The 25,863-nt window shown below is 33.3% G+C and overlaps 1 protein-coding gene across 2 annotated transcripts in view; it reads right to left on the bottom strand.

Moving 5' to 3' along the window:
• Nucleotides 1–6: 6 nt before the first annotated feature.
• The window catches only part of FGF14 (fibroblast growth factor 14), a 548,307-nt gene continuing 522,450 nt past the window's right edge, over nt 7–25,863 (bottom strand). For both annotated transcript variants that reach the window (XM_016123152.2, XM_016123153.2), the window contains exons 4-5: nt 6,761–6,959; nt 7–4,713 (exon numbers count right to left, since the gene is read on the bottom strand). In XM_016123152.2, the coding sequence (XP_015978638.1) occupies nt 4,577–4,713; nt 6,761–6,959 (336 nt within the window). In that variant the 3' untranslated portion in view covers nt 7–4,576. The remainder of the gene's footprint in view (nt 4,714–6,760; nt 6,960–25,863) is intronic.

The following is a 25,863-nucleotide window of genomic DNA, read 5'->3' as shown; positions in this document are numbered from 1 at the left end:
ACTCTAACGAATGCTTTGCTTTTAAACAAAAATACTTTCTTTTTCCTTTTTTCCACCTGATGTAATATTTTGTGTGTGTGTGTGTGTGTGTGTGTGTGTGTGCGTGTGAGAGAGAGATTCTGACTCTAGCAATGCAAACATCAACAGCTACATAAAGAAATGATTTAATTTACATGTTTAAATTAGAAAAAAATAAAATAAACGTAGTTACATGTAAAGACATACATCCTACCCTTTTTAAATGTGATTTGATTCCATTCTTAAGATAGAAACTATTTCTTTAAAAAGGCAGGCAAGAACAAACTTGTAATAGGAGGAGGGAAAATGTGTAAATCACATTGGTTTGTTCAAGTTTGTCCCAAGTTACACTGAATTAATTTCAAATGGGAAGTTATGCAACAAGTTTGCAAGTGGCATTGACACAAACCCTGCTTGCTTCGCAAACCATCACTAAGTTTTCTACAAGGACTTTTCAGTAAAATTTGACTAAGATCCTAAGACCTAAGGGGATAATCATTATACCTTCTTTTTCTTCTTGGGCTCCTTGAGCTAATCTAGGTTTCTGCAGCCCACTGAAAGGAAAGGTCTCCACCACTTAAAATGCAAACACAATCTCTGCCAGCAAACATCAGTGTTAGATTGAATGATACAGAAATCCAAGGGGAAAAAATAAAAAACATAACTCAGCTTTTGTCTGCAGACTCATTAAAACTTCGAAACCCTACTTAGCATTTGAGAGAGTTGACAAGCCCTGTGTGTCACCTTGTAATTTAAAAACCTAAGCTATGAAGTGTATTTTACTGAAAAGTAACAGTTCACATCTGGATTTTGATATGCCTGGATTCATCTCAGTTGCTTTCATTGGATATAGACTTGTTCTGAAATGAAATTGAAAATAATTTTTAAATATTTTCACTTCCTTCTAAAATGGATTTCTTAATCAATCTGGTCTCTCTTTCAATATTAATTCTCCCTGTAATATTAGAGAAAGACTTTAAATGACATGTTTAAGTTAAAGAACGAGAAGTTTTTTTTTATCATTCTGTTTTGTTTTTTTAAAGGGAACTAAATTTGATGTAGGTCATCCGCCTGTTTTAGTGTGTTAGACGTCATTTAAGCAACTAACCAGGTGTGATAAAGAAACTCTGCTTACTAACCAAAAGGCAAATGATTAGAACTGCAGCAGGAGTCTTATGGACCAATTGTGGGGCTTCCGTACCCCTACCCCCAAACACTGAGAACAAGCAAACATTTAAAGCATGAATCTCTACGTTCTGCAGGATTTATAATGATGTTCAGTACCATTTTACTCTTTATAGAGAGTGGACCATTCGCATCTCTTCTAAAATTTTTCCAAGCAAAGTTGTAGTAAAACATTTTAGAGAGCAAACTGATACAAAAATAAAAATGATGTCACTCGAAATATCAAAACCATTAACATTCCCAGGCATTGTTGAAGTATGGGTGAGGAAATCAGCTACTATAACTATTCAATCGAAATAACCCTCCCACACCAAATATGTATGCAAAAGGAATGTGATCAATATAATCGACATAAGTACATGGAGGTACAAAACACACGGTCTGTAAGAACAAATGAATTCCATCAGATTTACTATACAGAACAAGAATACCGACAGATTGCACTTACTTAATAACAGCAGACTTAATTTTTGAGGGGAAAAATGGGAGAGTGTTATCCCGGAAAAATAGCAAGAGAGGTATCATCAAAAAGCTAAAATTTTTCTTTGGCATGGTAAAAGGGGAAATTGAGTTTACGAACTTATTTACATGAAATTTCTCTATATATTTGTGGGTGGTGCAATGCCATTTCATTACATAAAGTTGTTTGACGTTTTATAATACGTCTTCATACAAATATTTTATTCAATGTGTTGTACCATGAATACAACAAATGATATTAAACACAGAAACTGTACAATGCAGACAAACTTTTGTATGTAAATTGAGTAATACATACCAACAGTTCTTGAAACACAGGTCCTACATGCAGTTCTCAGTGTTGTCCTCATCCCATGCAACAGGTGAGACCAGACACAAAGGAAATGATTAAACTAATTTACAAATAACAAAGATCCCTCTGCAGTATGTCTAAACATATATTAGAAGAAAGTATTCTGACATCCATTCATAGTGATAAATGCCCTTATAGACAACTCATGTAAAAAAAACAAAACAGAGGTGCATATTTACATAAATCCATCATTTAGAAAAATATTGTCTTAATTTTAACCAATAAATAGGCTTGCAGGGGGGGAAGTAAAAACTGTAAGTAGGGCTAATTACCAAAACAAATTGGTGGTGTATTTTGATGTGTGTGTGTGTGTGTGTGTGTGTGTGTGTGTGTGTTGGAGTAAGCAGTGTCTATAGCCCATCTCATTGGAATTTCAAGTTAAATTATTCACAGTTTGCCACATATTATGGAATACGACTTCCCGAAATAATTGGTTAATGAAATTCAACTAGTGTATTTTAACTTATCCTGTTAAAAACAATAGGCTTCAAAACAGTTCAACAAGAAATCAAGAATGGACAAAGGAATCATTTTGTTGTATTTGTACTTTAGCATGATCAACAACAAATCTACTCAAACATTATGCTAACTTTTTATTTATTAAAACGGAATCCAATATGAAATGAAATTCAAAATGAAATAAGCATAAACAGTTAAATTTATACTAAATCTTTAATGAGCTAAGCAGGCCAATATTTTAAAATACTGGGCAAGGGCTGTCATGGAGACTTAGAAAAGCAGTGACAAAATAATTTCCCAGTAAATACAGTGCAGGGAGGAGATGGTGACTAGGTCATCCTTCCACATGAAAATAATAACAAGAGGCCAGTATATTGATCCCACGTATAGTTTTCTATAAATGAGGTTCAGTTTGGTCTCAGGTAACTCTTCTTAGAACAAAACATTGAATTTTATTAAGTATACACAGAGTTAACAAATATATTTCCAAACAATTTAGTATTAAACATTTTGAAACTCTTTATATCCAATATTGAACATTTTGTATGGTTTCTTTACTGTGTAGTCAACTATTCATAGCCTTTCTTAGTAGTTATCTTCCCTAAGCTCCGAGTTATTGAAAAAGAAATTTAACAAGCAAATAAAATGAAAGCAAATCAGTTGAATGGACCAAAAACCTGATGTTCAAACATGTTGGTCTGCCTTTACTTTTATCTAGAATAATTCAACAGACTGCATTCTGAGATCATGGCAAGGCACCTCTACTCCAGCTGTTGGGCAACCGGGGCCCATGAAGCTGAGTTAGAGGTATGGACTGGTGAAATACACAGTACCTGACTCAGCATGCTGAGCTCAAAAAAATATTTTTTCCTAATGTGTCCAGTTTAAAAACTTGTCATTAAACACCAAAAATATTAAAGTCTAATTTATAACTAAGGTTTGCATTGCTGCTGCAGAAAAGAACACAACAGCCGCCTTGCCCATGCTCTGCTGAGTATGAGTGGAACACAGCCAAAACCAGGGATGGCATCGAGTTCCGTTCATTAAAAACAGGAAGGATTATATCTGAAATGGATTTAGGTAGCGCAACTCTTGTAGGTTGTAATTATTGATTTTTTTTTTCTTTTTTCCAAATAATGAGGATTAGTAGATGAAAAATGAACCTTAATCAGGCCTACAAGGCCTACAGAGTTCTTAGGACCCACTTTCTCAAAAACCAGTGGGTCTTGCTCGCTGGGCAAGGCAAATGTTACCATTACCAGTAAGCTCGTGATATGTATAAAACACACACACACAAAGAAACTAGAGGGGGATGTCAAACACATATCGTAGAGAACTTCCCACGGACTGTGTTTGACCCATTTCTCACCCCGGCAACGCCAACCTCAGGAGCACAGTACCTGCTACTGACTAGAGCATATATGTGTGTTTAATTGATAGTGTGAGCCGGAGACAACACTCTTAATCTTTATAGATGCGATTTGTAATAATAGGTTTAGAAGGCTTCCTGATTCCCTGATCACTCTCCGAATTACGCCAACTGCAACGTTTAAGATTTAGAGGAACACAATCCCTGCGAAAGGTCACAGACAGTGGAGCGAGCAGCCCTGTAAAAACGGGAAGAAGGGAAATCCATAATAGCACAGGTTTACAGCTTCTAACTAGAAATTACTCAATAGTATTTGTGTGCTACAAAATTGAACTTAAACACATGGATTTCGCTGAAACAGGACTCAAAAAGGATTATGGGTAGCTGTCAGCAGGCAAGGTATCGAGTGTACTTGTGAAGTATGTCATTCACATGAAGTGTCACGGTCACAGAAAAGATATTAAAAAGGCATTCCATATCTGGTAGGGCATTCCATGGTCTGAGTTTAGCTGGTTATCCAGGTGTCTTCTTATTGTGGGGGGGTGCAACAGGTTGAGATTTATCCACTTGCAACCAAGAAGTTCAAGACAGCAAAGAGCAAGCATCCGCTTACTTCCAGCTGCTCCTCAGCCACGGGAGCAGAAATGTCTGGCAAGGATAAATCACTCAACTGTGCTCAGGACGAGTAAGTCACAACACCTGTGAGGATCTGGCTATGTTGTCTTACTTTTGTTGACTGGTTTGCCTCCATTCATTATTGCAGACGCACTTGTGCTTTTACTTGGCGTCACCCCGGCCTTCGGGACCGTTTCTCCAACGTCATGCAAAGATGGTTCTCGGTACATGGCAACTAGTGACAGGAAGGAGGGTGTGAAGAAAGGCGGAAAAGGAAACATTACCTGATTAGGTTCAAGCATCAATACACACACAGACCTCAGCAGTCTGCTCAGTCCTGTTTACCCTAAGGTAAAGCAATCCTGTTGAGAAGTCCTGCTTTAAAGCAATAATTCTCTGTCCTCAAACAGAAGACATTACTTTCTTCACATCCTCTGTGTGGAGTTTGCACGTTCTCCCTATGTCTGTGGAGGTTTTCTCCAGGGACTACTGTTTACAGGTGAATGTGGGTTTCCTCCCACGTCCCAAGATGTGCACAATAGGTGAATTGGTGTGCCTTAATTGTCTCAATCTGAGTGAATGTAGGCGTGGGTGTGAGTGTGCCCTGTGATGGAAAGGTAACCTGTCCGAGGGGGAGTCCTACCTCATGCCCTGAGCTGCACAGAAAGGCTCTTGCCACCTGAAACCCAGAGCTAGAATAAGTGGGTTTGAAAATAATTCTCTTACTCATTTTTATTACTCTTTCTTAAATGTATGTATAACCCACATTTATTTCAATGTTTAATATTAGAAATGTTTAGAGTCTTTATTTAGAAGTTCAGTGATATTTATGTGGCCAGAAATATGCTATAGGAACATAATTCTTGCTAATATCAGTTAGCCTATGGTAAAATTAATTTCATTAAATGTTTCATTTAAAGTTGCAGTTTCTAAGAATCTATTGCTGATGTTAAGTGAGGACTTACTGTCTTTTACGAAGAGATCTTGTGTTTAGTTGGACATTATCGTATGCATTCTCCATGTTCATGATGGTAGAATTTTACCTTTTGTATCAATGCATCATGTGAGTTTTCAATAGCACACATATTTGAAAGTTCATGTGTACATCAAACCTATATTAAATGACTTGAAGCACTTTCCAATCCCTCTTTCCAATCCCTCACTCCAACTACTAATTTAATTGGGAGACAATAACATCAGAGCATTAACCTTGATTGAAGTTATGTAAGAGACACGAATGTCCCAGAGCATCAATAATTAATGGAGTACCGGATTTGTCCTAACATTTCCAGTGATATAACTTATATCCCGTGTGGGTGCTGAAAGTTAGAAATTGATTTTCTCTATCAATTACGTTATGTGATAACCTCTGTCATTATAACACCTCCTTATTTGTTTTAAAGTACTTTGTCTACTAATTATTTTAAGATACTATTTTTTTCTTCCTCATATTATATACATACACATAACACACACATTATGTACAACAGTTCAGTGTGCAATTGAAATACCAAGTAATATTACACCACACTTTTAGAGTCTCAGATATTTCCTGTTGGATATATTAAATTGCTAATTACCAGATTTTGCTTCAGTTAAGAAACATAAAGGCCCTGTTAATTTTCCTTACATTTATGCAGCTAAGAGACAAGGTTTTAGAAATTTAGTCAATTCTTAATTGTCTATATTTAAAACTAAAATTAATGTAAAGAGACAAAGCAAGGTGACAATAAATAAATCAAGATTTCTTTATTGACTTAGTTTTTAAATTTTTCTCTTGCATTTGAATATTGGTGAGTCCAATGGTCTCAAAATTCTTTTGAAAGAATAAGGCCAAATCATAGAGGCATTATTTTGGAAGGACAGAAAACCCCTCTAATTTCTTATTTCTCTTCTAACTTTCTGTATGCTTTATCACATAATGCATAATAATTCACTCATATTTCAGACTCTTATGTAATTTTCATTTCCTAGATAGGCTCTGGTCATTAATTATTTGGGTTTCAATACCTTAATGTTATTTTGTGTATTGTGTATATGCATATGCACACGCACATATATAAATACATGTACCCATTGATATGCATATATACATGTATACAGTAAAGTGTACAAATCTTAAATGTGCAAGTTAAGTAGATACCTATGCAACAGCTACCCAGATTAAGATAAAGAATATATCAAGCATTACTTGAAGGTTCCTTGCATCCGTGGTAGAGTTATCAATGTGAAAAATAAATGTGTAATAAATCTGATAAGGATAATGCACACACAACACTCACCTTCCAATGGCTTGGGTAGAAAATGAGCTGCTGGTTTGGTTTTCTTTACTCTGTTTCCTTTCATAACTTGCCCTTCCTTATTCAATCCCAAAAACCAGGCTCTACCAGATTCTTGTTGTCTGTACAGCATAGATGAGTAGATTACATAATAGTTTTCAAAAACAGATTCTTTAAACTTGCATTCAGGGGTAAAAAGTTCCTGTAGAGCGAAAAGGAAGAAAAGAAAGTTAGAAGGAGGAATGGGAGTTTCAATGTGGTTTCTCTTCCATCCTTTAGAAGCTCATCCACCAAGAGATGACCAGATGTACCTCTTCCTGCCTGCACTTTTTTCTATACACAATGAACAGAGAATAATCTGTTATTATTGGGAATATATGTATAGCAAAAGTATAGCTGTTTTTCAATAAGAAAATAGAAGACATGAACAAACTCAAAACTGCTTCTATTTAAACAGAAAATAATTCAACCAGGGTATAACAAAAAAGAGCACAATAACATAACATCATATATTCACAGTAAACAAAACAAAACAAAAATGTATTTAAGGTATTTGCTAACCTGTTTTCAATATTTCCATAGGATTAATAATATGATACCTTAACAGTTTCCAACTGTTTATTAGAACACTGATATTATAGAGTGATACATTTTTACCTACAAAGAGACAAATTGAAACCTCAAACTAAAACCATGACAATCAGCTGACATACTGGAGCTGAGGCCAGGTGTTGTTAGTTGTTCATAGTGACAGAGCTGAAAATAATGACATAATTCCATGGTTTGGAGCCCCACTGGAACTCTTGAAGAGAAATAGCAAAAGCTGTCCTGACTGAGATCACCCAGCATTTCTGGAAAGAGTACAGTGAGTTAAAAACAATGACTCTCAATGCCATGATCTACATTGACTGATAAGTAGCACAAAGCTTTAGTACTTTATAATTATCCTTAATAACACAAATATTCATAGATGACTTTTACACACTTCTACAAAGACATTTCTGATAGACCTTTATTAAAGTTAATTTAAGAATTCACCCTTCCTAGTTATAGACCATGGAAATCACTTAACTGGTTTTTATGGTTATTTAAAATAGGCTAAATATTATGATGTTTTATATACATGAAATACAGTTGCAAAATAGAAGTTTATTGTCATTGATCTTTTAAAAGTATCACTGTACTTAAAAACAATTTTACCTTAATAGATTTTTATGACTGCAGAAAAAATATCGTATGTTTTTAAAAGAGTTGTTTTCTATACACATTCTAAAAAAAAAAAAAAACTACATCTTTTAAGGTATAAAAAATAAAACTTTTAAGAATTAAATTTATGTTAACTATAAGGAATGTGATGTTATTGCCTTTAGAAATTTTCTTTCAGTATTTCTCATGAGAATGTAAATTATCAAACGGTTTCTCTTGCAGAATATATATTCAGAATGCCCCATAAATTTAACTAATTCACTGAAAAGCTAATAGTTTTCCAAAGAGAACAGGTTTTGTTAATGGCAGATGCTATTCATGACAAAGATGACATACAGTGATTAATTCGATGATTTTAACACAGCCAAAAGACAGGCTTAGCCTCCTCCCAGAGGAATTTATGTAGACCGCCATTTCTTCTAGTTGATGTTACCTCAGGTTTGAGTAAGATTCCATCAAAATAAATGTTTCCTTTCACTAAATTCTATTTCTGCAAATATCCTATTAGTTTTCTCATTAATAAATAACAGTCTCACTGAGTCGATCTCCAGACTACGCCTCATAGGAAAGACTGATAAAAGCATGCTTGTTCAGACATTTGTGGTGAGGAAAATAAAATAGAATGCTGCAAATCTGGCTTATCCTCAAATGACTAATAAATATAATATATTGGTTGAAAGTGCACCTTCTAGGACAAACAGCTGAGACTTAGGCATGTCACTCATTTTTTTATTAAGATAGTCCAAGGCATCCAAGCATATTATTTATTAGTTAAAATGTAGCTCAAAACCAGCTGGGAGTGGGGTTGGTAAAAGCTGGCCCAAACTGAGATTACTCAGAGGTCAGAGGAGCTGACACCCGCCTTCTAACACCTCAGGTCTCTGCCCAGAGCCTGGCTCACTTTATTGATAGCATCATTAATGACTGACCCTTATTTAGAGAAAACAGGGCCTCCAGCTTTGGAAACGCAGGTCCATAAGGAAATGCAGGTCCATAAGCCAACTTTTATTCTCATCTGATCCCCAGTACTATAATGTAAGAAACATGGAAGACACTATTTGCATTACCATCAGCAACTTAGGACTGTATCATCTCCACTTTAAGTTTACTCAGTTGAATGAGAAAGAGAATGAAGATCTTAATGTGGGAAAAGTCACTTATTTTCAGAGTATACCTTAAAGACATCTGACACTAAGTCTTTTTACATAAAATGTTTGCATCTTAGGAATCTAAGGTCGTCAATTCCACATCCCCTTTCTGTGAGCTATGCCAGTGACTTCACAAATAGGTGATTCTTTTTGTCTTCTTCAATAAGAATTATTGCTGTCAGTTGCTTGTGATGGTAGAGACTGGTCGGTACATTTTCACTCTTTATTCTTGGTTAAATAATTAATGTGCACATATATACTATAATCAAAGGTACTACTGTCTAATATATTTTGCTAGACTTCTCTATACTTTTCAAGAATTAAACTGCTCATCAAATATTGGAGCCCAAAAGAATCCCTGCATTCCTAGAAGAATTGATAAAACTAATGAAAATTAAGATTACTGGGGGGAAGAGGGAAAGAAGGAGGTAGATGGGGTAAAAGGAGTCAAATATGTGGTGACAGAAAGAAAGCTCACTATGGGAGGTGAACACGTAATGTAAATATATATATGTCTTACTGTTAAAATGTACAGCTGAAACTTATAGTATTTTGTTAACTAATATCACCCTAAAAATTAATTAATTTAAAATAAATAATAAAAAAGATTAGTTACTATTCATCTGGTTCGTAAGGAACAGATATACTTTCAATATGTAAATGAGAGGCAGTGGAATTAGAGGACTATGAACACCAGCTGTGGAACCAGACCTCTTGGGTTTAAACCTGGCCCATTCCTTATCGACTGTGCGTACTTGGAGAAATTACTTAATCTCTGGCCCTCAGTTTCCTCTTCTCTAAAATGGGCACCAAATCATAGGATAATAGAGTGGCTGGGAGGATTAAGTGAATTAATACATGTTATATATTTTGAAGAGAACCTTTCATATAGTAAACAGTTAATACTTATTCTAAAACAATACCCATTTCTTAAAGTCTAAAATATACCTTGTATCAGTTATTTCAATTCTAGCAATATTTCAGCAAACCAAAATTTGGTTAAATTAGTCAATTTACTAATTTAGCTAAATTAGTAAATTAGTCAATGAGCACAATTTGTATACCAAATATTGTGCTGAGTATTGGGTATACCACAATGAATATATTCAAAATGAACAAAGTTCTTCACTGGAAGAATTTGGTTAAAATTCATGTGCTTAAAAAATGAGACTACAATGTAATATTTGCCATCTTAGATTTACCTTCAAAATACTAGAGGGATTATAGAATGGAATAAATGGTATTGGGAAAGACAATGGTGGGAAACGCCATGGTACATTTGGAGAACTATAATTAGTCTCTTACTGAGCTTCATGGGGGCAGAAGTGGATAGCAGGGTGAGTTGCAGAAATGTGATAAAGAGTTTTCGACATGCTGATTAACAGGTTAGATTTCTTAAAAGCAAGAGGTAGATATGTAGGGTTCATAAATAAGCAAGAGAATAATGGCATAGCCTGATTAGTACAATAAATATAAATCTGTTGTTAATTTGGAGGATAGTTTTGAGAAGTTAGTATATGTATCACTTACATACTGACGTGTTGAAGCCTGACCTCTTGTAAAATGCACTTGAAAATTGTAGAACATGTGTATGTGTGTGCTGACTTTAGTATTAACATAATAATCCATGAACCATAAAGATAAATACCACAAGAATTATGACACACTATTAAATTGAGTTCTGAACTTCCTGGTAGCCAAGAAAAAAAGAGAAAGGCTATATGCTATAAAAATTATTGAAGAGAAAAAATCTTTTCTTTTTTCTTGGAAGTTCCTCTCAAGGAAAAAGTGACATTAACCAACATAAACAAAAGTGCTCTTAATAGCAGTTGTACAGTTAATAAAGTCATAATTTTATGTTTGAGTCCTACAATATACTTTAGGAAGATAGATTCAGTGAAAAGTCCCCTAGGCAGGACTTGAAATCATTATAATTGATGAAATTTCCAGGGATCACGCACCCAGCAGGGGCCAGAAACTCACATACCTATACTGGCTGGGCAGATACAAGAGTGAAGAAGCAAGCTGGGGTAATCACAGCACTGTTATGAGTATAAATGCCCCCTTACTCAGGCTCAGTGCTGAACAGACAGAATAGTAGAAAGGATGGTAAACGAAGCAGCTGTTCTTTACATGGTTATCATGTGCAAATAAAAACCTTAGATCTTTAGCAGATCTGATTTTTCAAAGGAAGTAAGAAATCCAGGTTTCTAGATAAAGTTTCCTTTTAATGGTAGCAAGTATTTCTTAGTTCTTGCTTTTGTTTTTCTATATAGCATGGACCCAGGAGATGAGATGGGGCCCACAAACCTCCAGTTTGCGACCTCCAATGTAGAGTGGCAAGAGAAGTATAAAGAAAGAAGGAATCCCAGGTGGCTTATCGACACAGCCCTAGCCTCATTTACAGTTTTAATACATTTGAGTAATATGATGATTGTGCCAGTGAAACACTCTAAACCAGGTAGTGATAATATGAGAATGCTTATTTAAATATAAGCTTTAATATAATCTCTTTGAAACTGCCATAAAGAAATAGATGAGGAGTTCGATGTGTCTTTTTCTCATCTTGCCTGGCTATATTTAGAACCACTAACCACCAACCAGTTGAGTTCCAGCAGAAGCTTAAATATTAATTTGAATCCTTGCCAAACTAACTTGTGAAACTATAGAATAGAAAAACACAACAATTAAACAAAAATTTCATATTTTCTTTTATGTTGTGGTTGTTTTTGAAATGAAAGCACCATCTGTGGTGTACTTACTATCTTAACAGTAGCAGCAGGATTCCTCTTCTAAGAGAAATGTCTTTGTTTAGGAAAATATCCTGATAAGCCACTTGCATGTACATAGCTAAGCTTCTGGATTAAGGATGAAAGGAGAAGATGGAGGGAAGAGAGGGCCCTAGTTCCATAATTTACAACCAAGGAATTAGCCATAAACCCAGATAATTTAGCATAACTGTAACCTAAGAACTAGAACTAAAAGTGACCTTGAAAATCTACCTTGGTGGTTGTTAAATTATATTTTTTGCCTACAAAGTTCATGCTACAAAGTTCAGAGGTGAGTTGTTGAGACAGAGATTGTGTGGCCAGCAAAGCCTATAATGGTGCTGTATGATTCTTTGCCAAAAAATTTTTTCCAACACTGATGTAAGGTAAATTTTGAGGGCTTTCCAACACAGGTAATTGGGAGAGGGGTTTTTAGTCTAATTTCGAAATTCCTAATGAGCTATCTATTCCCAAATTAAATTTAGATTGCACTTATTTTCATGTATACATTCATCTAAGATTTGAATCAGTTTCATGCCTTAAAAAGCCTTTATTGTGTGTTATAAGCCTGTACTTCCCATAATAATATGCAAGTTGTATCCCACAAATTCCCATTTAGGTAGTTACTGTATCATCTTTGAAGTTATCTATGACTAAATGGAAATTACATTTGGTTAATAACTGCAAGTTCGCCTGGCACCAGCACTAGCACAAGTACCACCACCACCACTGTTTCAAAGGGAAACACATAAACAGCTATTCCAGACATAGTTACAGCATTTATTAGAATACTAGGAAATTCCAAAATAGAGAGGATATAAAAGTAATATTAGATACATAGTATCAAATAGCACAAAATACATCCATAATAAGTAAGTTGTTAATATTTTATTAACTTCTATATTCCAGAGTCATCAAAGTCAGTCTCCTTTCATCAACAGAGCAGTAAGGAATCTGACCCTGGACTTCTTCTAGATATTCCTTCCCAGGCTTAAACTGAGAAGAGGAGGAAGCCACAAATTCCAAGTTCCTACTTGGAAAATAATAACAAATCATGAAGATTTCCTGCAAATATCAAATAAGATAATAGAGGTGCTAAATGAGTTGCAAACTATAAACTAAGTTGTAAACTATAGCTATATTTATAAACCATAAATTAAGTCAAAAAGTACAACTCAAATATTAATTGTTATCATGACCAGGGTAGTAGTTAATTATTTTTTCTTAACAGGTTTCAACTTAATTAGATATATCTTTAGGTGAGAATCCCAATGATTTATTTAAACTGTATTCTCAGCTTTTATTACCTTCCCTTCTTTTTGGAGATGTAGTCTACTAGAGTTTATCATGAAGTCAGCATTGATTGATCCCACTTTCCTTCATTTTTTATAATTTTTTAAATCAATTATATTCTTTAATGATATTGTTCTGACACTACTTACTTCCTTAAAAAATGCAGAGCATTCTTAAAATTACATATAAATGAACAAATATTCTGACCTTTCAGATTTTATAGTTATAAACTTTGAAACAAAAAATAATTTGTACTTAAAAATGCAGTAGAAAATCTAGTTGACTAATGTATTTTACTTATCTGAAATTCCACATAATCAAATATTTATAATATTGGGCCGTAATGCCCACAAGGAGAAAAAATATGGTATGGTAAATTGTTTGTGTGTATACTTCAAACTAAAGTATTATTATATATATGTTTAAGAGACAGCTTTTATTTAATTATGGGACTCAGTGATTTTATGGATATGGATATTCTGACCAACAAAGCAGTTTTTATAGCACTTCTGTTTATAGGACCAGAAGCTGTTACTTCGATAGTTTTCTGGGGAAACAAAATTTTAAATAAAGATTTTTTTGCCAATAAATATATTATTTAACATTTAGAGATGTTATATAAATATAAATACACACAAGATATATTTAGATATATTATTTTACATGTTAAAATGTATTTTTATACAGTATTTGATTATTTTTATGACTTATTGACATGGTTTTTAGGAATTGTGGCAAGAATATTATTTATTATATAAGTAAATATTAAATAATTAATTTAATTTATCAATATAAAGATGTATTTTTACATACTTTAACATATACCATATATACACAGACACACACACACACATATATATATAATATTTAAATATACATAATTTATTCAGGGACCAATACCAACTTCTTCACCTGGTCACTTGTTAGAGATATAGAATCCCAGGCCCCATCCCTAACCTATTGAATCAGGATTTGCATTTTAACAAAACCCTGGGTGATTTGTATGCACATTAGAGCTTGGGAGGAATTGGCCCTTGTTCCTGTTACTATACAGAACGAATTAATAAGTGATCACAAAATTCTAGGAAATATCAATAAATTAGTATTATCCATAAGCTTGCTACCTTTTCTCGACAATTGTATAAAGTTTATTAAAGAAACTGGAAACAAACAAAAATTAAGTGTGAAGTATTTACAGCACAACTTTAAGACATTTTAAAATTATAAATAAAAACATGTGACAACTGGCTATATAATGTTAACGTGTTTTCTCTAGAATATAGGTATGTACAAATTCCTAAAATAATGCTTATAACATGAACAGATGGTACCTGTGCTATAAATGTTAGCAAGAAATATCATAAAATAAATATGCTTAAAGTATTGCTATAACCATATATCATCATCATACATTTGTCAGTGCTCAACAGTGAATACCTCAAAATAATAATAATAATAATAATAAACAATAATAATAATTAATAACAACAATAATAATGTTAATAACTATACCTAACACTTAAATCGTACATACCTCTGAACCAGACACTGTTTTAAGCACTTTACATAATCAATTAATTTATTTCTTACTATAATCCTATGATGCTATAATTGTGAGATTGGTATTATTATTCTCATTTTAGAAATGAAGAAACAACACAGATGAGTTTGTGTAACTTGACCATTTATTTATATCAAGATAAATATATTTAATTACTTTTACTCATTTCTCATATTTTTCATATTATTTAATTGAAAAGATTTATTTTTCGATATGTGATCAATTGCAAAAGTGGAGAGAATTCTTCACCCTTCCTTGAATCAATGCCCTTTAGTGTGTAATTTGAAGTGTCTTTACCACTATGAGGTAAGGGGCGGGGGGAAGGTTTGACAAGCATTTGTGCAATTGGGTTTGCCCTAACTCTGCTTCCACCGCTGCCAGGAGAGCATACCTGGGCTACCCTCGCTGGAGAAGAGACCCAGGTAGAGCAAAGCTAAGATGACCCAATCTTAACTAGCCTATTTCCCAACATGTGATCAAATCCTGCCATGGTCTACACAGCCAGTCCACCTGACCCTGGATACACAAACAAGATGAGTTTACAATTATATGCCACATCAGCTTTTGTGGTTGTTTGTTACATAGAATCAAAAAGGCAATTGCTAACTGACAGAGATAATTACTAATTCAACTGAATTATTCATTCAACTAAAACAGAAAATATGTAACTTATACTGTTGCTCTTTATATCTATACCCACATATAGAAACGATAGAGATGAAAAACAGTAATGAATAATATATGTTATCATACCAACGTAGGTGATACATCTCTTAGAATACAATTGTTAAGAGGGGCACATATATTACATATATTCTTCAGTGTTTTTTTAAAAAAGAAACAATCTCTTCTCCCTTTGTTCAAACTGTAAGTACCTTTTCCTCCATTAATCAATTAAAGAAATATTGAACAAAACAAATTGGGTTGGCTGCAACTGCTGCCAACCATTCCCCAGGAAAACATAACTAAATGTTTTCATAAATTCTCTAGGGAAAGGTTTGAATGAGATAAATGTGTCAAAGCAGGTGGTGTTGTGAGTAAAAACTGAGCTCTCAGATCAGATGTGTTCTGGTGTTTTGTTACATATCAGCTTCTCAACAGAATACAAATTAATATTATTAAGCTAATAATATTATTAAGCTAATAATATTAATTTATATTTCCAATATATGTAGGGTCCGTATGTTAACTGTATAGAGCTTTGCTTAAAAGAAAAATATAAAACTGATAGTGGTAGTACTTTATGTGAAAGAAATCGAAATGAAAGTATGTAATAAAATCCAGAAAAAGTGCTGTCATGAGTTTTTGAAAAATTTTTGGATGATCCAAGTGAATAATATTATCAGATAACAAATGAATACAGTGATATATAGAGTTTCTTGGTCTGACAAAAACTCAGAAGCTTCATCAAAGCAGAGATTAGTAATGTCTCAAAGTTAAACTGCCCTCATAACACCATCCTCAATTTTAAGGGTTTTTCAGATTGTTAGCGATTTTTACTTCTGTTATAGAACAAAAAATCACATTAAATCAAATTTGTATATACCAACCATAAAAGTGTCAGTAAATATTTGAACAGTTTAGAAATGAGGTTATCTCATTCAAAAGATAAAAAAAAATATGTTACATAGTCTTCATCACAGTACTACTTAAACAATGGCCCATGAACCTGTGCCCATCTACAAATTACACATTTTCTGTCTGCAATGAAACAATTACAGAAATTGAGCAAAAACATTTAAAAACTCCTATAGTACTTTAAAAATATTTTTACATGTGTTAAATATAAAAATAAAAACTCTAGGGTTTTACTTTGTATTTTCGAAAGTACTTTTTTAGTAATTTAATTTTATTATAATTTATGAAAGTATCTGTCTGCAAAAAATTAGAAACAAAAAAAATACTGTCCTTCACAATAGATAGTCAAGGGAACACAGCTCTATTATATACAGATGTGAATATAAATCTAATTAAAAGAAAACTAAAGTGAGAATTAGTAATTATTGACATTTACTTAATTACCAATGGAAACTAGTCACAATGTTAAATGCTATACATGCATCATCTCATTTTATTCCTCTTGGTAATCAATGATGTTAAAGTTAAGTATGTCGATGAGAGTTTACATAGCTATTAAGTGGCAGAGCAGCTTTTTCATCTCAGACAGTCTGAATCTATAGCCTGGACTCTAAATCACTACTTCTCCCGCTGGTCGACCCAATCTAGTTCTAAAAGGGAATCAAAGAGAGGAATGTGGCTTGACAATAGCCAGGGCAACCACAGTGGAAATTAAAATAGTTCCAGGGAAAAAACTTTCTGCTTCAATGAATGACCCTTAAGAAAGAAATTAAAAAGATTATCAATCCCATTTGAATGAAATATTTAAAAAATTATCAGTCTTAGTGTTACTATTTTATTCCTTAATCTTATCTCATTAAATTTCCTTCATATCTCCCAAGTGCTGAGTTTGGAATAGGACTTGACCTGGTGTGATGGTCCGTGTGGTATAACTCTGTCAGACACTACATGTACCAGAAATAGAAGAAAGAGTTACAAGGAGATATCATTTGAAAAATGAGTGCATAATTAAAGATTCCAAAGCATTTTTTGGGAAAAGACAAAAACAAAAACAGCAAAACCTATGTTCCTATAGTCAGGGAATTAATGGTGACAGTGGGAGCAAGAGTGAAGTTCAACAAAGATGTTCCTGAATGAAACAAACGCTGCAAAAATATTCAGCTCTCCTATGTCCAACTAGACAAAGATCTTATTACATATGCCAGCAAATGTTTTCAATTAATATCATAGATTTTTCCTTTTAGCAAAAACGAGAGCAGAATTTGTTCTGCAAAATTTAAATTTTGTAGTTCATGTAGTTAGAATAGATTGACTCAGTATCTTGCCATGTCCTACCCGAACTTAGTCTGGTTGCTTTATCCTTCTTTATCGATGTTCTCTTTTAGCTCCCAGTACTCCTCAGCCCATGTTATCTTAAGTAACTGAATATAAAATGACAAATATTTGGCTGTGATTTTAACTCTGCTAGATTCTGTGAGTGAACACATACTTGTTTCATCAGCTTTTTCTTCCCCTTAACTCTTTGAAGTGTATTTTATACTATTCCTACAACTTCTGCATGCTTCTCTCCTTAAGCCTATTTCTACATGCATCTACAAGTTTTTCCACTTTCCTTTCTTTGAACCCCATTTTAAGTTAGACTTTTTTATCGAATATTTTTTGTATTAAGCAAGAAGAAAAATAGCATGATCCCGTGTCATAGATAATGATTTTCAGTCTTAGCATAAATCCCGATGGATTAAGATGTTTTTGTTTCTATCCATTTGATATTTTACCTACAGCATTCTGCTACTTAGTACATATTTATTGATAATAACATTGTTGAAAATATGAAACAAATAAAGAGTTTAATTTTTCCCAAAAATATCAAATAAATCATCTTACTGGAACAAGAGAGAAGTCAGTATCTGCTAAGAATCACAGTATCGAAGATGTGGAAGAGAGAAGCCCACGTGGTGCTAAAACAAACACCTGAGGATTATGTTCTCATGATTTTGCTTCATTAGGTAGAAAGACATTCACCATGATTTTCCAGATTCTGGTAACAACTTGTTCAATAATTCCAAAGGTTAACAAACAAGGACCAACACTGAACCCTGAAGAAAAAGGCCAGGAAAGTAAGAAAAGAGGCACCAACAATGCTTTCCTGGGAAGAAGAGCAAGCAAGGAGAAGAAAGTATCAACCTATTGGATAAATAACTCTAACTAGGTGAAGCTGAAGTCACCCACATTCCTTTCTGTTATGGATTTTCTCTCCAAATTAGCATTGAATTATTTTAATGTTATATTAGGAAATTTTGCAATATATTCAATTTGTTGAATATATTATCTTTCTTTTCAGGTTGTTGGTTGAGAATATGACACTATGAAATGGGAAAAATTATTTTATTTAAAATTGATCCTGATCTTAAGGTAAAATGTTATAGTTTCTCACCATCAAGTATGATATTAGCTGAGGGCTTGCCTTTACTATGTTTAGGTATATTCCTTTTATACTTATTTTATTGAGTGTTTTAATTATAAATGGATGTCGTATCTTGTCAAATGTTTTTTCTGTATCTATTGATATGATAATATGATTTTATCCTTTATTTTGTTAATGTGGGGTATCACATTGATTAATTTGCACATATTAATGATCCTTCAACACCTGGAGTGAACCCCACTTGATCACGATGTATAATTTTTTAATGTATTGTTGTATTTGATTTGCTAGTATTTTGTTTAGGATTTTTGCATCTGATTCATCAGAGATATCGGTCTGTAATTTTCTTTTTGTGTGTGTTAATCCTTGACAGGTTCTGGTATCAGGGTAATGTTGGCTTCATAAAATGAGTTAGGAAGTATTGTCTCTTTTTCAATTTTTTGGAAGAAAAATCCTCATTATGAATACTAATATTCATACTAATATCTATCCTAGATATTATATGATAAATTAAAAATTTGAATATTATGAATACATGGAAATGAGTTTCCACTTATTCTATACTTCACAATGTCTGAAATGCATTCATTTATCCAATAAATATTTAGCAAGTTTCTGGTACTTGTCACTCACTGTTCTTGATCTTGAGTTATAACAGTGAACAAATATTGATATAGTTTGTCCTCTCTAGGAGTATACAGTCTAGTGGGGAGACAGATATGTACATTAATGATCACATCATTACAAAATAAAACAAGTTCTTGCATGAAAAGGAATGATTTCTATGAGAACACATAGTGAACAAACCTGACCTAGCCTAGGTTAGTAAGGAAAAACAAACTCTGAGCTGAACCAAAACATCAGTATGAGTTAAACAGGTTACAGGAGGATGAAGAATAATTCTGGAAAGGACAATATCATGTGCAAAGACCCTGGGGCAGGAGCATGTACAGATCATTTGGAGAACAAAATGGAAACACTGAAAATGGAATGCAGAGTGTGAAGACAACAGCAGTAAGAGTTGAGGTCTGAGTGTTAGGCATGAGCCAAACCAGATGATCATGTTAAAACTTACAGTATTTCCCTAAAAGCAATGGGAAGATATTAAAAGTTTTTGTACAAGAACATGTCATAAGCATATGGGCATTTGAAAAGACCACTCTGACTAAAGTATGAAGAAGGGAAAGAAGACAGTCAATTTGAATACAAGAACGCTGGTTTTTCTACTGCAGTACCAGGCAAGGACATTGGCAGTGGAGATCAAGAGAAAAGGGCAGATCGGAGAAATATTTAAGGGGTCAAATTGTCAGTGCTATGTGATCGTCTGTGGCAGCTAAGGGTAAAGGAGTGTCAAGCATGATGTGTAGGTTTCTTGCTTGTGGAACTGGATGACATTTAGTGTATGTTCATTGCTGTTTCTGAAAGGTCAAATATTGCAATTCTTGGGTAAAATAAGCCTACGTGTATAACATAAGTTTACATGGTGCTTTCTGTTCTTTTATAGAATATTATTTCAAATATCCAGGGGATAATTGCTTAGAATGTTGCATTTAAAATTTTTTTCCTTAAGTAGTCTGCAGTGTGTGTGTGTGTGTGTGTGTGTGTGTGTGTGTGTGTATTTAATTCCAGATTAGTTTTAAAAAACTTTATGACAAATCACAGTTGAAGAACTATTATTAGTTGCAGAACAAATGAAGTTGGAAGGGCAAAGACTGAACTTTAGGGGGAATGGTTCCTTAAAGTTGTTTGTTTGTGTGTTTGTAAAGTCCCAGCCAGCAAACAAAATGGTTCCTAGGTAACCACTAAAACATCACAGGATGGTGGCCATTTTAGAAGGGAAACAGGTAGTGGGTGTTGGTGGCAAGGAGATACTCTACTTTCTGCTCAATTTTTCTGTAAACCTAAAAATGCTGAAAAAAAAATAAAGCCTAATAACAGAAAAAATTAAAAAAAAAATCAATTCAGGGTGGAAGACGATTTGAGTTCAGAGGCAGAGACGTTGTAGGCACTGCACAGGTTCCATTAATGTCTTAATATATTCCACAGTAGGAATTCTCAGTGACTATGCATTAAGGAAAATACACACATTAATAGTTCTCAAGAACAATATTTGAAGGCCCAAGTTAGTGAAGAAAAATTGAAACCTCTATATCAGGAATGAGAAAACTATAGCCTGCAGGCCAATGCAGCCAGCTAACTGTTTATGTAAATAAAGTTTTATTGGAACACAGTCAAGTCCATTAATTTACATATTGCTTTTGGCTGCTTTTGAACTATAATAGTAGCCGATTACTAGCAATTAAGACCATATAACCTACGGGCCTAAAATTTTCATCTGGCCCTTAACAGAAAAAGTTTGTCAACCCTTGCACTACACTCTTATTGGGGCTGGCTGAGTATAGCTTCCACAGGATTCCCTCATTTTAGAATAATTGTAAGATACAGAAACCATCTTTAAAAAAAAAAATGAATTCCATCTGTGGACAGAGTCCTCTGAGAATATCTGAGACTTGGACATAAGATTCTGGAGAAGTTTTTCTAATTTGAACTATAGAGGTAACAGTATTAATGGTGATTCATTAAATAGCCTAATTATAAAACAGATTGAGAAGCATTCCCTACTATATGTTTTATTTCTATTTTAATTATCACATGGATATACTTTAATTCCCATCAGTAAATTCATAGAAGCATATTTCTAATGAAATCTATAATTAACTCAATGGCCTCATGAACTGTTGATCAGAGAAGTAAAAATAAAAAAAAATAGAATTTAATGTAAATAGAATTTTAAATATTTAATATAATTTTTTCTAGACCTTTTTCATTTGTTTATTTCTGTTTAGTTTGCTCATTTATTTTGTTTTTTAGATTCCACATATAAGTGAAATCATGTGGTATTTGTCTTTCTGTGTCTGACTTGTTTCACATAGCATAATACCCTCTAGAATATGTATTTTTAATCAGTTACATAAGGTACAAGAGAACAATAATTTACATGTATAAAATATCAAACTAGGCTTATCGTTATGACTGATGATATAAAAATAAATAAATAAAAGTATGTGGTAGAGTCAGTCTCTATCATTTTAGAATGATTACAGCTACAAGAAATGAACAATCTAAATTGCTGTGGCTTAAATAGTAGAGCTTGAACTTCTCTCTCATGTTAAAGAGCCTCTAGCGGTTAGTGCTTGTAGAGGTGGATCAGCGCCTGCTTTCACCAAGGACTCATGCTTTCTCTCTGCCTTGCCTTTCTGCCATTCTAAGTGTGTTGGTGATTTTCTCTCATAAAATAGTCGCTGGAACTCCAGTCATCACATTCTTATAGAAGAGTTAAGTTGGAAGAAGATGGAGGTAGGAAGAGGAAAGAGTTGTGTCTCTCTCTCTTTTTTTTTTTTTTGGCAGGAGAAGTATTTTCTCAAAAATTCTCTAATAGAGCTTAATAATTATTTTATTGGTCAGAATAAGGGCATATAACAGAGTAACTGCTGTATAAGTGAAATGGGGCAGCTATGATATGAGTGTAAAGTGTAAGCCTTAAACCAAACATTATTAATTTCTTGAATTAGAGCATATGGCCACTCAAATAAAAGTCGGATTCTGTTAATGAGGAAGAAGATATTTGGAATTTAAGTTTTATCTTTCTCTTGCAGTATTTTAAATATATGAGTAATACATATGTAATGGTACGATTTTATTATGATCCAACTCAATTTAAAACATACCACATGCAAATGCAACTCAGTGATAACATATATTATGTAACATATATACACTTACATACCATTATATTATACATTTGCACATAAATATGTGATATTATACAGTCTATAATTTGAACTGTGATAAAATATGGCATCGATTCCATTTTATTTATCTTCTCATCTTAAAATATTAAAGCATTTTATTTCTAAATATTACTTTTATTCTCCTCAATTTTGTGGTTTGCCAATTTTTACTGTCATTGAAATTTTAATTTTAAAAGCAATGCTTACTGGTGGTTTTAAGGAAGATTATTCTTTAGCCATACTGTGCAATTTGACAAAAATGTATCATTTTTTCTGGATACTTACTTATTTCTCTTCACATAAGGGACATAACAGCAAAAATTCTATTATGAAGTTAAAATTAGAACCATTCATACAGCTTAACAAAACAAGCATCAACTGAAAGAAATGAAACATATTTTCATGGTTAAAAGTTATGGCCACATAGTTACTATTTATAATGGACTGAATGTTTATGACCCCACTCCATTCCAAATTCATATGTTGAAATCTATCCCTAATGTAATGGTATTTGGAGATAGGGCCTCTAGTAGTTAATTAGGTCATGAGGGTGGAACGCTCATTAACAGGATTAGTGCCCTTATAAGAAGAGGCCAGAGAGCTAGCTCACTGTCTTTCTGCCATTTGAAGATGAAAGGATAAGGCAACCCAGACAAAGACTCTCACTAGAACCCTACCATGCTGGCATCCTGATCTTGAACTTCAGCTTCCAAAACAGTAATAGATTTCTGTTGTTTATAAGCCATTCAGTATATGGTACTTTGTTATAGCAGCCAGAACTAAAAATGGAAATCTTATCTACTCTCCTTTTGAAACAGCTCTTGGATAGACTCTTTCAAAATAAGCAATTTAATTAGTGCATTCATTTTAAATGGATTTTCCTTTTTCCAATATTTATTGGAAGATAATGCCATTAGGTAATACACAGAAGTAATCAGGATAGTAGATCATAATACAGGAAGAACTTAGATATCTAGAACAAACATTAGGAAAGAACACTTGGATTATTCAGGTTAGGGGTTAGCCAACTTTTTCTGTAGAGGCCTGGGTAGGAAATATTTCAGGCCCTCTGGACCATAGGGTTTTAACTGGAAATACTCAATTCTGTTGAGTATAAAAGCTGTCACAGACAATACTGAAAAAATAGGTGTGCTGTGTTCCAAGAAAATTTTATTTATGGATACTGAAATTTAAATTTGATATCACTTCATGCATCACAAATTATTATTCTTCTTTTGATTTTTACAACCATTTAAAAATTTAGAAACTGTTTTTAGCTCTTAGGCTGTATAAACACAAAAAAAGGGGCCATGGTTTGCCAATCCCTCATCTAGGTATTTCATATCTGGAGAACCTAATTTGTCAATAATTTGGATTTGGAATGCATGTGGGAGTCCACACCTATATATAATTTTCTAATATGGGGAGAAGCTTGCCGACCCCTGACCACTTTCTATAATTATTGCAACCCCAGCACACCCCAAACTCTTACCCCTTGTTTTTTTCTGTCTTTATATATTTTGCTCATTTTCCACTTGAATGTAACCTCCATGAGGGACGTGATCTTTGATTTATTCCCTTACATATCTCTGGTGTTTGAAGAGCTCCTGGACCAGTAAGAGCTGGTCCGAGCTGCTGCTTTCGGCAAGTGAGAGTTTCAGCGCAGATGGCTGGAGATACAAGCAATCTGCACGCGTATACCTCCTCCTGCCTCAAGACAGCCATACATCAAGTAAACTAAGTAGAGGAAAATCTCCTGCTTCTTTGTTGCTGAGAGTTATAACATAGTTCTGTCTAGGGGGTATTTTTCCCTGATGCCCTTTCATTTTTAGTGTGTTTAATGCTTTTAAACCACAGCATTAGAGCATACCTTTATTCCAATAATAAAAATTAAGTTGCTTTTTTTTGACAAAAAATCTGACATTGCCTGCAATTTTCATTTTGTAAATGGAGAAACCGAAAATCCAAATTACCACTAATAGTGATGAAGAGGAAGAAAATAGTTCTTAAACCTGGTGAAAAATCAGTGACTGATTCTCATCATTTCATTTATGATCTAGAGTTAAAATGCTATGTGGATTGCACTTTTTTAGAGAAAGGGAAGTTAAAAGTACTTAGGCAGAAAGATATTTTATATATCACATCCACAATATTGAAAAAAAAACAGATAAAAAGAAATGTCTAAGTATAGACATATAAACCTACACGAATACTATAAAAACCTTACTACTTATAATATAGAAATCATGAAAATGTCTAGAAACATTAAATATTGTCGAAATTATTTTTGAGTTTTGTTCACAAAGAATGCAGAAGAAACATTCTAGTAATATTTAGAATAGCTAAAGTTATCTACATTTTCTCACAAAGATGAAGAAGGTAAGAATAAAACAAGAGTTGACAATTCTCACCCCACACTACCCACCTCTTATCCCTAATCTACTCTCTTGTAGTTAGCTTTCTTTATGGCTGTCAACTGCCTCTTAAACTTAAACTTTAAAATGGAGAATAAAAACAATTGACTAAAAATAAAAAAATGAAGCCTTAAACTTTCAAGGAATTCAGAAAAATTGGAGCAATCTAATCTTAAACCAGGGAGAGAATTGAATATCCTGCCTGATTAGTTGCTTTCTATATGCACAGGAACTGTCAAATCTTAGCAGGTGATAGACAATTAAGTATATTAGTCATATAGTTTAGTCATAGTTTACAATTGGAAGGAAAGTCTGAGTGGCATCATCATGAAGTAATTAAATTGCATGTTCTTCTTCTAACTCTAACTGGCAAGTGAGAGTTCAGCTCCTTCGGCTGGAGCGGTTGTAATAGGGTATGCTTACACATAAACCCACATAATTTTCAAGAATGTCTTTTCATGGTTTTAAAATGGGAGTTATTTAATTAATGGGAAAATACCTAATTTTAAATGTAGGAGTAAATGTTTGCAGATACATAATGTATCAATTGAGAGAATTGCAAAGTTATCACAGTAGTTCTTACCAGTTCTATATAAAAACATGCAATTGTACATAGAAACTATTTTAGTATGAATATACAACAGGCTTATTCTTCTGGAAAGAAAGATTTCAATTCAGACTGCGATCTGTTTCTACAAGAATATTATGATAAAACCACCCATCTTTCTAAGAAAGACTTCTTTCTAAAGGTAATCTCTCTTAAATTCAGATGCAAGCTAAAAACTAATACAGACTAAGTTCACAGAAAACTTTTTTCTTGTGTTTTAATAGATATGCATTTTATAAGACAGTGTTTTTCGGGTTTATAGAGGTAGATAAAAGTGAAAATCAGTTGGATAAAAATGAAAATCAAGTTTAATTA

The sequence above is a fragment of the Rousettus aegyptiacus genome, unplaced genomic scaffold (assembly GCF_014176215.1).
Source record: "Rousettus aegyptiacus isolate mRouAeg1 unplaced genomic scaffold, mRouAeg1.p scaffold_m13_p_11, whole genome shotgun sequence".
Classification (NCBI taxonomy): domain Eukaryota; kingdom Metazoa; phylum Chordata; class Mammalia; order Chiroptera; family Pteropodidae; genus Rousettus; species Rousettus aegyptiacus.
The sequence above is the reverse complement of the archived record's forward strand: the minus strand, read 5'-3'. Positions and strand labels throughout refer to the sequence as shown.